Genomic DNA, 14127 nt, shown 5'->3' with positions numbered 1-14127 from the left:
TTGACAAAGGATCTAAAACCATCCAGTGGAATAAAAGCATTTTTAATAAATGCATGTAGAAGCATACAAATCTATCCATTCTTATCTCCTTGTACAAAGCTCAAGTCTAAGGACCTTCACATAAAACCAAGCACATTGAAACTTATAGAAGAGAAAATTGATAAGAACCTTGAACACAAGGGCACAGGGGAAATTTTCCTGAACAGAACACCAATGGCTTATGCTCTAAAATCAAGAATAGACAAATGGGATCTTATAAAATTGCAAAGCTTTTGTAATGCAAAGGACACTGTCAATAGGACAAGAGGAAACTAAAAGATTTTTACCAGTTCTACATTTGGTCCAGGGCTAATGTCTAATGTGTATAAAGAACTCAAAAAGTTAGACTCTATAGAACCCAATAACCCTATTAAAAATGGGGTACAGAGACAAACAAAGAATTCTCAACTGAGGAACACCAAATGGCTAAGAAACACCAAAAGAAATGCTCAATGCCTTACACATTAGGAAAATGCAAATCAAAACAACCCTGAAATTCCACTTCACGCCAGTCAGAATGGCTTAGATAAAAAACACAAGTGACATCAGATGCTGGTTAGGATGTAGAGAAAGAGGAACACTTTTCCATTGTTAGTAGGATTGCAAGCTAGTACAACCACTGTGGAAAATAGTCTGGCAGTTCCTCAGAAAATTGGACACAGCACTACCTGAGGACCCAGCTATACCTCTCTTGGGCATATACCTAAAAGATGCTATCTTACACATGGGAAACCGAGAGCTCAGCTGTTCCTATGCATCAGTCCTCCTGAAATTAAAAAAGTTCACTTTTCCATTTGATGGTGGCACTTTGTAACAATGTCAATGTCAGAAGTATCTTTTACAGGTGGCAGGATAATTGTCTAGAGGGAGATGAACTGGCGAAATTTCTTCTTTATAACTAGCTCTCATCCATTCATTCTACATGAATATTTATCAAAGGCCCAGCTGGGTGAGTGTTTCTTTTATTCTTCATTATAGTGAGAGCTATGAGTAGGTGTTAGAATAAAGCAGGACTTTCTGTAATAAGTGATTAGAGAATTCGCTGCTTAGACTTTTACACTGAGCCATAATGTATCATAAGCAAGCACAGCAAATGCTATAGGCATGGAAATATCAGTGTAAGGATTTATAAACAAAACATAGGTTTCACTTAGTGTGATCTTGTGATATCATATATATGACAGTAGAAAGGGGCTGAGAAGAAGACAAGGCCTTGCAGAAGGATGAATAGAGGAAAAGCTCACAGGGTGAAGATGATCAATGGTAATTATATGTTAAATAAAAATATCATGAAACTCATCACTTTTTTTACAATGAGTACACACTAACATATGTAAATATAATCCCAAGTAAAGTATTTTAACCAGTACATCTGACTATGGATAATCCTAAGGGTGTACTCTAATAATTCTAAAAACATGTTTCTACCTAGGTAATAGCAATTGTTTTAGGATTTTCATCCTAGTCACAAAACACTTGAATCTACTTAGAGGATAAAAAACAGAGAACACAGATTTATTTCATTACAGTACTACTACAATGTTCAGATACATTTAAATTGTATTTTGAATTTTCTCACTTTACTGTTTGTGTCAAGTTAGCTGACTGTATTCATTTATTTATATGATACTTAAGATATGAATATCCAACAAATATTAGCTTATGTAGTGTTTAATCAACAATTTTTTAGACTGCTAAATTTACGTATACTTAGGAATTCTCAGCAAAGTTTCAATTTATGGCCTATAAAAACAAAAGATGTTTTTAACATTATATAGTACATTTTAAAATTTTTACATAAATTTATTTCTTCTAATTCATTAATTTTTAATAAAAAATTTTCTATTCTGGATAACTCAGAAGTCTCTGAATACTTCAACTCACTTATTCATGGAATTTTTGTAAATCTATCCTTACAAAAATGTAAACAGGAAATTTTTAGTATATTGGGTGCTTTAAGTAAAATGAATTCAGTTTTAATATTTCTTGTTTTCTAAATTGAACCTTGTAACATTGATGTGATGTTATAATGAATAAGTTTTCCATTAGCATTAAGAAAATATTTGAAATTCTCCTTAAGGATAAAACATTTAAAGGGAAAATCCAATTTCCTCTAATAGTTAAAAATGTAGTTACTCTCTAAAATACAACCCCCAAAGAAAGCCAAGTAAATTTAAGTTTAGCTGCTGAAAATCACAAACCTATTTTTATTTTGCTAGAATATTCTTCCTAACGCACATAAGAGAATCAAGCTGACAATGAAGGCAGATGTGGTGCTACACTCTTATGATCCCAGCATTTTCAAGGTTAAGGCAAGACACACACACACACACACACACACACACACACACACACACACACACACACATTTTCAGTGAACATTTTAATATCTTTCCCACACTCACCTGATGAAGTTTTAGGTATGGTTGCTTTCATAGTCTCTGCAGTGACACTGCTGCTGCTGCTTCATCTCAGGGAAATGCCTCATAAGTGTGAGACTGTAATATTCTAGTCAGCATCTATGTGCTCACTCTTACCCCTGTGCTAAACTCGGGTTCCAAAGAACAGTTCATTCATTTCAATTTTTAAGAGTATCTGTAATAGGTATGAGTTAATATCTTATTAATAAGTAACAGTAGTTTTTCCCCCTTCTAGCACTTCCTAAAGATTCTCATAGAACTAGTTTGGGTGGCTAAGGTCTTCTTCTTCATGAGATTCCCAGAGACTTATTAATGTTATTGACATTAGACAGTAGTATATCAGGCAAACACCATGTAGCTTGTCATGTGAAAGTCGAATATGTACTGTACGTTTTCTCTGGGCAGTGATACAGCTCACTAAATATGGTAAAACTCAAAATTAAAATGATACCACTGATCTAATGTATTTGTATATTCATGTATACTCATTGTATTTACTAAATCTGTACAAAGCAGAATACAGAGACAAGCATAAAACAAGACTGTTCTAAAATAAAATATGGCAATGAAAAAGTAAACTTATTGTTCTCAGGAGAATGTGGATTGGTGGATAAAGCACCTTTTGGTTTATTTTGTTACAGGTCTCCTCAGACATCTGCTGACATACTAATTAATTTTTTTGCTCTGGGTAAACTTCCAAGTTATGGCTTCTCTACTATTATGAATGTTTATGGGTACACCTTGGGTTTTAGTACCTACAACTTAAAGTAATGTGAAATTTAGAAGCGGAGCACTAACTCATCTACCGTGTCTGCTCTGAATGTGTTCCTGTGCTTTCACCTCAGTCTGAACAGCCCTAGCCTGTAGACTGTATGGTGTGTGCACAGTGACTAATCAGTGTGCCACAGAGGATCCAATTCTCCCTGCACTATACAACTTTGTAGATGTTATCTCTGGTGTTTTCTTCTAAGTTATGACTTTCTGGTTGCCATTACATCAATACAGGTATTTTTATTCTTTTGTTACGAAGCTACAAGAATCATCTAATAGAAATCTCTGGTAAATACTTAAATTTAAACCAAATGAAGAGTTCAGAGTAGTATGCAAACCATAACTAACCAGGCAGAAGCATAAAGAACTAAATTTGAGAATATCCTGGGCTACATAGCAAGGTCAAGCCTGCACATCGACTATATAGTAAGGTCTTGTCTTAAAACCAGAAACAAAAACAAGTGAGCAACAAAAAGTCAGAGTTTGGAGCATGCATGTCACCATCTTAGAGTGCTTTACTAGAATGTACAAAATATTGATGCCAGCACTGCAATTTTTTTTTCAAATAAAACAAATGACTTTTCTCAGGGCATGCATATACTAACAACTCAGTTTGTAGCCATGGTAGATCTGGTCTTTCCTTGTCCAGTCTCAGCTTCAATGAACCCCAGAGAGAGTCTACTTGATGAATCAGAAGATGTATCATTTTCTGTATGTGATAAACATTTAAATAGCAATGAATATAAAATAGGTAGGGAATTTGCATATCTTTCAGAAAAGAAAAACACTTTAAATTACTATATTTTACCTTATCATAGTTTTAGATGACTCATAACACATATGCTATATTAATAAGTTAAAGATGCATAAGTAATAATAAACAATTCTACATACATTTGCAATTTTAAAATTAGAATTGTGTTATAGCAATGGTTGTTTCAGTTTGGAGACTAGGACTTGAATTAAACATTCTCCTAGAACATTTATTTACTTGTTGGATTAATATTTATTTGTTTTATTTATAAATTTGCTCATATATATGTCTGTGTGCTATTTGCATTCCTGGATTAGATAGGGTAATGTATCTTCTGGAACTAGAGCCATAGATAGTTATGAACTACCTACCATGTCATTGCTGGGAATCTAAATCCTGTCATTTGCAAGAGCAAAATGTTCTTCACCACTGAACCATCTCCATACAGAACAGCAGTATGTAGTTACTATAAATATGTGTTGCTGATAGAATCAAATGTTTGACTCTGGAAATTGGGACGAATCCATTCCTTTACTACTGTAAGAATTTTGAGAACAAAAATTGTGTAAGCATAAAATGTATTATTTATTATATCATATACACAAAATTGTTACAGGTTGGTTTCATCGACAAATCTCTGCATAGTTTCCATAATACATGCATGTACCTATATATGTAAAATATATAAGTGAACTTAAATACATAATTTGGCACTTTTTTAACACAATAATTCGGTATAGTCATTTGTATTTCTCTGTCATGAAGCTGACTTTAAAGTACTAAATTAAATTAATTCAGTATTAAATTGATTTTGTGAACCAGGAAAAATACTTTTCATAAACACCAATGGTATTGATGATGTATGATAACACTGAGGACCTTGATTTTCACTGCATAGGAAGAAATCTCTTTAAAACAGAAATTTCACAACAGGATCACTCTGGTCATCTTTGGTGAGTTCATGTTTGTCATAATGTGTTGAAAACTATCTTAGAGTCACATGTTCCCATTCATTGGAGAGCTTTACATCTTCAAATGTGATTATGTAGAAACTACAGAAACCAGGAATGTAAAACAGGACCATTGCCAAGATAGAGCTGGGGGTTGGAAGCCACAGAGAGGAGAATAGCAGGACTCAGGTGATCTCATAAGGGTAATGAGAAAGCAGGGGATGGGGTGCTTAGTGAAAAAAGAGAAGAAAGGGTAAAAGAAAAGGGGGAATGGTGTGATACAAAGTGTTCTCATTAGGAAAATGGGAAAGATCAGCTCCTTAGGAAGGGGAGAGAGGTGAAGCCTGAAGCAGCTGAGAGGAGAGTAAGGGGGAACAGCAGAATACAAGTGATCTGGTAAGGGAAATGGAAAAATGGGTGTTTGGTTCCTTGTTGTTGTTGTTTTGGTTTTTTGTTTGTTTGTTTTGTTTTTGGTAAGGGTGTGGGAGATAAGCGTAGAATACGGAGAAGGTAGGTAAACTAACAACAGGAATATCTGGAAAAGCCACAACAGATCATACTGTTAATGACTTACTTACTCCCCCACAAAAAGAAAAGAAAGATAGTGTTTGTCCTGATACCTATGAATTAGTTCTTGAAACCTGGAGTTGAGTTCACAAAGAGTTTAAGTTGGATGGGGACTCAATGGGAAGACCATTTAGGGCCATTACTAATTGTTATACAAGGAGTAGAGTGTGGGAAGTATACTAATGATCTCCAACTGTGTCTGTGTCTTTAATTCCAGATTCTGAGGATGTAAGATTTCTTGGAAAAAGAAGCATTAAAGCAGATGAATTGTGAAAGGCATTTTGCTGATTAAAATAGTGAGATTATCATGAGTTAAAACTGTGATTCCCTCAGAATTATGAGTTAAAAGATGATAGTTGCAAAAGAGAGCACAGTAAAATAATGCACTATGAGAATGACACCTGTTGTTCGTGTTCCTTTTATGACATTTTTTTCCCAGATTGACAAGATTTTTATTGACTGATACAAATGTGATCAATATTCTGTGCTCATCATGACTCTGGTTTGAGTGATAATTTCAAAAGGAGACAATGTAAATCAATAGGAATAGATTCTAAGGCATGAGACTCAAGTGCAATATGGAGTATGTCTATATATATATGTATATGTATATAGAGAGAGACTATTAATCACAAGTTTGATGTATACTCTATTACTTTTTTTTCTAGATATGTGAAATATGTGTCCTCTCTGCCTTTTTTCCCTCTTGGCTTTTACGATGAATATAGCCTTTTCACTTATGATCTTACTAGAGAATGTCCTTTATATTCAGGTTGGACTTGGAGTCCTAGCCAATATGTTTCTCCTTTTTTTCTATATTTTCATGATCCTAGGTCACAGACCTAAGCCCACAGACCTGATCTCCTGTCTACTGGCCTTCATTCACATAATGATGATTCTCACTGGAGGGGACATTTTGCTTGTAGACATATTAGAGTCACTAAAATTTGGGAATGACATCAAATGTAAGACAACTTTTTTCATAAACAGAGTGATGAGAAGCCTCTCTATCAGCATCACCTGCCTCTTGAGTGTGTTCCAGGCTGTCACTATCAGTCCCAGTACCTCTTTACTGGCAAAATTTAAGCATAAAGTACAAAAATACATCATCTATATTTTTTTCTGTCTTTGGTCCTTCAATTTATTATTCAGTAGTAAGTGGATCTTCTATGTTGCTGGTTTTACCAATGTGAGTGTGACCAACCAGATAAAGGTCTCTAAATCCTGCTTACTCTTACCCTTGAACTCCAGCATCAGAGGACTGATTTTAGTAGTGACAGCCTGCAGAGATGTGTTTCTTGTAGGAATAATGCTAACCACAAGTGTATACATGATGATTATCTTGTGCAGACATCAGAGGCAATGCAAGCATCTTCATAGCATCAACCATCTGAGAGTGTCCCCTGAGAAAAGGGCCACCAAGACCATCTTGCTGCTGGTACTGTTCTTTGTGGCCATGTACTGGGTGGACTTCATCATGGCATTTACCTCAGTCTTGTTATGGATGTATGACCCAGTTGTCCTGACAGTTCAGAAGTTTGTGATAAATGCCTATCCCACAATTACTCCTTTGGTACAAATCAGTTCTGATAAAAGGATAATCAATGTGTTGAAATACTCGAGGTCAAAATAACACTGGATTTGTTAAAGAAGGTAATATTTCTCTTCATAAGAATATATATTTGATTTATAAGCATAAATGTTATGCCATCATTTATGCATATGTGTATTCCTGGTGCCCAAGGAATCAGAAGAGATCCTGGGATCCTCTGGAACTGGAGTCAGATGATTAAAGGCTCCATATTGGTGCAACCCCCAACACTATTTCCTAAGAAATATTAATCTAAAACTTCTCGGACAAAAATTAAAGTTTTATTTTAAAAACAGAGATAAATGTACAGATTTTAAAAACATTTTGGCATGAAACTTTATGAATATATTTTTACCAATACTTGATTTTTTTATTTCTTTTTAATTAATTTATGAAATTTATTATAACCATTTAAAATTTATAGGCAGACATCATTTTTTCTGAATACACTTTCGCGATCTTCCCTCATTTTCTGTTCTTTTTTTTTTTTTTTTTTTTTTTTGAACAACTTTATTTTAAAAAACAAAGAGAAATGAACAAATTTTAAGCTTTTTTGCATAACAATATACGAATACATTTTTGTCAGTGCTTGGATATTTTTTTTCCACAGGTTTGATAGTGTGCATTAAGGTCTTACTAGTTACAATGAGTATAAAATACATGTACAACGGGATGTAACACGGAATTAGTCAAAGTTTTCTTGGTGTCTAAGGATTGAGCATAATGGTTTTTTGTTTCTTTCTTTTTTTTTTCCTTGACTTCACACAGTCTGTTTCTGGGGTGTTCAGAGATTTCTGGGGCTAGTATCCCATTATCAGTGACTGCATATTATATCTATTCTTTTGTGAATGGGTGACCTCACTCAAGATGATATTCTCTAGGTGCAACCATTTTGTTAAGAGTTTCGTTAAATCATTTTTTCTGATAGCTGAGTAGTACTCAATTGTGTAAATAAACCACAATTTTTGTATCCATTCATCTACTGAAAGGCATGTGGGTTCTTTCCACCTTCTGGCTATTATAAATAGGGCTGCTATGAACATTGTGGTGCATGCGTCTTTGTTGTATCTCTGGGGTATATGCCCAGAAGTGGAATAACTGGATCTTCAGGTAGTACAATGTCCAGTTTTCTGAGGAATCCCCAGACTGATTTCCAGAGTGGTTGTATCAGTTTACCACCCCACCAACAGTGGAGAAGTGTTCCTCTTTCTCCGCAACCTTGCCAGCATCTGCTGTCATCTGAGTATGGATCTTGGCCAATCTGACTGGTGTGAGGTGGAATCTCAGGGCTGTTTTGATTTGCATTGCCCTAATGCCTAAGGATGTCCAGCACTTCCTTAGATGTTTCTCATTCATTCGATATTCCTCAACTGAGGACTTTTTGTTTAGTTCTGTACCGCATTTTTCAATAGGGTTGCTTGATTCTCTGGTGTCTAGCTTTTTGAGTTCTTTGTATACCTTGGATATTAGGCCTCTATCTGATGTGGGGTTGGTAAAGATCTTTTCCAAACCTGTTGGCTGCAGTTTTGTTTTCATGACAGTGTCCTTAGCCTTACAGAAACTTTGCAATCTCATTAAATCCCATTTGTTAATCTTTGACCTTAGAGCAAAAGCCATTGGTGTTTTGTTCAGGAAATTTTCTCCTGTGCCAATGTGTTCTAAGGTTGTCCCTAATTTCTCATCTAATAGTTTCAGTGTACCTGGTTTAATGTGAAGATCTTTGATCCACTACCACTTGAGCTTTGTACAAGGAGATAAGAAAGGGTCTATTTTCATTCTTCTGCATGCTGAGTGCCAGTTGGACCAACATCATTTGTTGAATAGGCTGTCCTTTTTCCATTGAATGTTTACAGCTCCTTTGTCAAAAATCATGTGACCATATACGTAAGGGCTCATTTCTAGATCTTCTATTATATTCCATTGATCCATGTGCCTATTTCTGTACCAGTACCATGCAGTTTTTAGCACAATTGCCTTGTAATATAGCTTGAGGTCAGGGATAGTGATTCCTGCAGATGTATTCTTGCTGTTGAGGATGGATTTCGATATTCTAGGTCTTTTGTTATTCCAAATGAAATTGCACATTGCTCTTTCCTGTCAGTGAAGAACTGGGTTAGAATTTTGATGGGGATTGCATTGAATCTGTAGATTGCTTTTGGTAAGATGGCCATTTTTAAAATGTTGATCCTTCCAATCCATGACCATGGGAGATCTTTCCATTTTCTGAGGGATTCATTGATTTTCTTCTTTAGTGGTTTGAAGTTCTTGTCATACAGGTCCTTCACTTGCTTAGTTAGAGTCACACCAAGGTATTACATAGTTTTTGTGACTATTGTGAAGGGTATCTTTTCCCTAATTTCTTTCTCCACATATTTGTCCTTTGAATATAGGAAGGATACTGATTTCTTTGAGTTAATTTTGTATCCAGCTACTTTGCTGAACTTGTTTATCAGCCATAGGAGTTCTCTGGTGGAATTTGTGGGGTAGCTTAAGTACATAATCATGTCATCTGCAAATAGTGTTATTTCCTTCTTCCTTTCCAATTTGTATCCCTTTGATTTTCTTTTGCTGTCTAATTGCTCTGGCCAGGACTTCCTGTACTATGTTGAATAGGTAGGGGGAGAGTGGGAAGCCTTGTCCAGTCCCTGATTTTAGTGGGATTGCTTCAAGTTTCCGCCGTTAAGTTTGATGTAGGCTATTGGTTTGCTGCCTATTGCTTTTATTATGTTTAGGTATGGGCCTTGGATTCCTGTTCTTTCTAAGACTTTTAACATGAAGGGGTGTTGAATTTGTCAAATGCTTTCTCAGCATCTAGTGAGATGACCAAGTGGTTTTTTATCTTTGAGTTTGTTTATATGGTGGATTACATTGATGGATTTCCATATATTAAACCATTCCTGCATCCCAGGGATGAAGCCTACTTGATCATGGTGAATGATCGTTTTGATGTGTTCTTGGATTCGGTTTGCAAAGATTGTATTGATTATTTTTTGAATCAATGTTGATAAGTGAGATTGTTCTGAAGTTCTCTTTCCTTGTAGTGTCTTTGTGTGGTTTAGGAATCAGGGTTATTTTAGTTTCAATAAATGAGTTAGGTAGTGTTCCATCTGATTCTATCTTGTGGAATAGTTTGGAGAGTATTGGTATTAAGTTGTCAATAAATGTCTGATAAAATTCTGCACTGAACCCATCTGGACCTGGGCTTTTTTTGTTTGAGAGGCTTTTGATGACTGCTTCTATTTCTTTAGGTGTTATAGGATTATTTAGATGGTTTACCTGGTCCTTGTTTAACTTTAGTATCTTGTAACTGTCTAGGAATTCATCCATTTCCTCCAGATTTTCCAGCATTGTTGAGTATAGGCTTTTGTAATAGGATCTGATGATTTCTTGAATTTCCTCAGTTTCAGTCGTTATTTCTCTACTTTGGTTTCTGATTTTGTTAATTTGGATACTTTCTGTTTGCCCTCTATTTAGTCTGGCTAAGGGTTTATCAATCTTGTTAATTTTCTCAAAGAACCAGCTCTTGGTTTTGTTGATTCTTTGAATTGTATTTATTTGGTCTATTTCTGCCCTAATTTTGATTATTTCTTGCTTTCTGTCTACTCTTTTTGGGTGTATCTATTTCCTTTTGTTCTAGAGCTTTCAACTTTGCTGTCAGGTTGTTAGTGTATGATCTCTCCAGTTTCTTTTTGGAAGCATTCAGAGCTATGAGTTTTCCTTTCAGTACTGTTTTCATTGCATCCCATAGGTTTGAGTATGTCGTGTTTTCATTTTCATTGAATTCTACAAAATCCTTAATTTCTTTCTTTCTTTTTTTTTTTTTTTTTTTTGGCCCCACTGTTGTTTAATAGAGCATTGTTTAGTTTCCATGTGTATATGGGCTTTTTGTTTTCTTTGTTCTTATTAAAGACCAGTCTTAGACCATGGTGATCTGAAAGTATGCGTGGGAGTATTTCAATCTTCTTATATCGATTGAGGCTCATTCTGTGTCCGATTATGTGGTCAATTTTCGAGAAGGTGCTGTGAGGTTCTGAGAAGAAGGTGTATTCTTTTGTTTTAGAATGATATTTTCTGTAGATATCTATTAATTCCAGTTGGTTCATAGTCTCTGCTAGTTTTAAAGTGTCCTTGTTCAGTTTCTGTTTCCATGATCTGTCCATTGGTGACAGTGGGGTATTAAAGTCTCCCACTATCATTGTGTGGGGTGAAATGTATTTTTTGAGCTTTAGTAGGGTTTCTTTTATGAATTTGGGTGCTATTGTATTTGGACCATATATGTTAAGAATTGAGAGTTCCTCCTGGCAAATTTCCCCTGTAATGAGTAAAAAGTGTCCTTCCTTATCTTTCTTGATAATTTTGGTTGAAAATCTACTTTATTTGATATTAGAATAGCCACCCCAGCTTGCTTCTTGGGGCCATTTGCTTAGAAGTTTATTTTCCAATCTGTTACTCTGCGATAGTGTCTGTCTTTGTCTCTGAGATGAGTTTCCTGTATGCAGAAAAATGTTGGGTTTTGTTTATGTATCCAATCTGATAGCCTATATCTTTTTATTGGGGAGTTATGTCCATTTACGTTAATAGATATCAAGGAATAGTGGTTGCTGTTTCCTGCTATTATTGCTTTTGTAGGTTGAATTGTGCCTGTTTGTCTTTCTTCTTTTGGTTTCCTTACTTAGGAGTTTTCTTGTTTTTACTAGGATGTAGTTCCCCTCATTGTATTGGGTTTTCCACCTATAATTCATTGTAGTTCTGGGTTTGTGGTCAGATATTGTGTAAATTTTTTTTGTCTTGGCATATCTTGGTCTCTCCATCTATGGTGACCTAGAGTTTTGTTGGGTATAGCAGCTTGGACTGACACTTGTATTCTCTTTGAGTCTGCATCATGTCCATTCAGGATCTTCTAGTTTTCATAGTCTCTGTTGAGAAGTCAGGTGTGATTCTGATTGGTCTGCCTTTATATGTTACATGACCTTTTTTTCTCACTGCTTTTAGTATTTTCTTTGCTTTGTGCACTTGGTGTTTTGACTATTATGTGTCTGGAGGACTTTCTTTTCTGGTTCACTCTTTTTGGGGTTCTGTGGGCTTCTTTTATGCTCATGGTCATTTCATTCTTAAGGGTAGAGAAGCTTTCTTCTATGATTGTGTTGAAGATATTTACTGTGCCTCTTATATCTCTTTGCCCCCTGGCTAGTCGGAACACCTTCTCACCAGACCAGTGTCTCTGGATCTCTGCTGTTCCTCGGTACTTGATTTTTTTAATTTTATTTATTGATTTATTTTTACCACTTTATTTTTAAAAAAGAGTGATCCATGTACAGATTTTTTTAAAGGCATTTTGGCATAACATTATATGATTAATTTTGTCAGTACTTAATTCTTTTAGAGGTTTGATAGCATGCATAGAAATCCCACTAGTTATCATAAGCATGAAGTTACATGTCGGACAGAACATAACATGGAAACAGATTTCTTGTTGGGTATAGATTAAGGATAATGATTTGTGAATAGCAAAAATTGTCACAAGGCTATTATCTTAGCTCTTAGATTATTAATGATCTGAGGTCCAGGTAGTACTTGATTTTTTTAAAGGTTTGATAGTATGCATTGAAATCTTACTAGTTACAATGAGCATAAAGTATATGTAAAACAAGATGTAACCTGGAAATAGTAAACATTCTCTTGGTGTGTAAAGATTAAACATAATGATTTTCAAATACCAAGAATTTCCACAAGGCTACATTCTTAGCTCTTGAGTTATTAATGAATTAAGATCTAGTTGTATTCCATGCTGAGTGGGTGCTATACATTTTTTTTCCTATGAAGGATTGAGGCCTCCACTATCTGGCCTTTTTTGTTTTTGACCTTCACATGATCTGTGAGTTGTTTCTTGGGTATTCTTATGATGTGTTGAAGCATCCTTGGGGTATATGCCTAGAAGTGGAATAACTGAATCCTTAGATAGCACTATGTCCAATTTTCTGAGGAACCACCATACTGACTGTACCAGCTTATAACCACACCAACAATGGAGGAGTGTTTCTCTTTCTCCACATCCTCATCAGCATCTGCAGTCATCTGAGTTTTTGATCTTAGCTATTCTGACTAGTGTGAGATGGAATCTGGGGTTGTTTTGATTTGCATTTCCCTGATGACTTAGGATGTAGAGCATTTCCTTAGGTGTTTCTCAGCCATTTGATATTCCCCAGTTGAGAATTTTCTGTTTAGCTCTGTACCCCATTTTCAATAAGATTGTTTCTCTGGAGTCGAACTTCTTAAGTTCTTTGTATATATTGGATATTAGACCTCTATCAGATGTAGTATTAATAAAGAAACGTTACCAGTATGTTGGGTGCGGTTTTGTTCTCTTGACAGTGTCCCTAGAGTTACAAAAATATTGCAATCTCATTAAGTCCCATTTAGTGATTTTTTGACCTTAGAGCTTGAGCCATTGGTGTTCTGCTCAGGAAATTTTACCTTGTGCCTATGTGTTCTAAGCTTTTCCCAAACTTCTCTTCTTATAGTTTCAATGTACCTGGTTTTATGGGGAGACCTTTGGTCCACTTGCACTTCAGCTTTGTACAAGGAGATCAGAAAGGGTCTATTTTCAATCTTCTGCATGCTGACTGCCAGTTGAACCAACACCATTTATTGAAGACTCTGTTCTTTTTCCATTGGGTGTTGTCAACTCCTTTGTCAAAGATCAAGTGACCATATGTGTGAGAGTTCATTTCTGGATCTTTTATTCTGTTCCATTGATCTACCTGCCTATCTCTGTACCAATACCATTCAGTATTAACACAATTGCTTTGTAATATAGATTGAGGTTAGGCATGGTGATTCCCGCAGGAGTTTTCTTGTTATTGAAAATAGATTTCACTATTCTAGGTCTTTTGTTATTCTAGATGAATTTGCTAATTGCTTTTTCCAAATCTATGAAGAATTGACTTAGAATTTTGATGGGGATTGAATTGAATCTGTAGCTTGCTTTTGGTAAGATGACCATTTTTATAATGTTGATCCTTCCAATCCATGAGC

The 14127-nt window shown here is 35.3% G+C and overlaps 1 protein-coding gene across 1 annotated transcript; it reads left to right on the top strand.

Annotated features, from left to right (window-relative positions):
- Positions 1-6240: 6240 nt before the first annotated feature.
- On the top strand, positions 6241-7134 carry LOC308432565 (vomeronasal type-1 receptor 100-like; the record flags this gene model as incomplete). Its single annotated transcript, XM_080932361.1, has 1 exon — positions 6241-7134. One exon carries the CDS (start codon positions 6241-6243, stop codon positions 7132-7134), a length of 894 nt encoding a protein of 297 aa, XP_080788487.1.
- Positions 7135-14127: the final 6993 nt, after the last annotated feature.

This window comes from Micromys minutus, assembly GCF_963924665.1.
Source record: "Micromys minutus genome assembly, chromosome: 18".
Classification (NCBI taxonomy): domain Eukaryota; kingdom Metazoa; phylum Chordata; class Mammalia; order Rodentia; family Muridae; genus Micromys; species Micromys minutus.
Note: the sequence above shows the minus strand (reverse complement) of the source record. Positions and strands in the feature narration are given on the sequence as shown.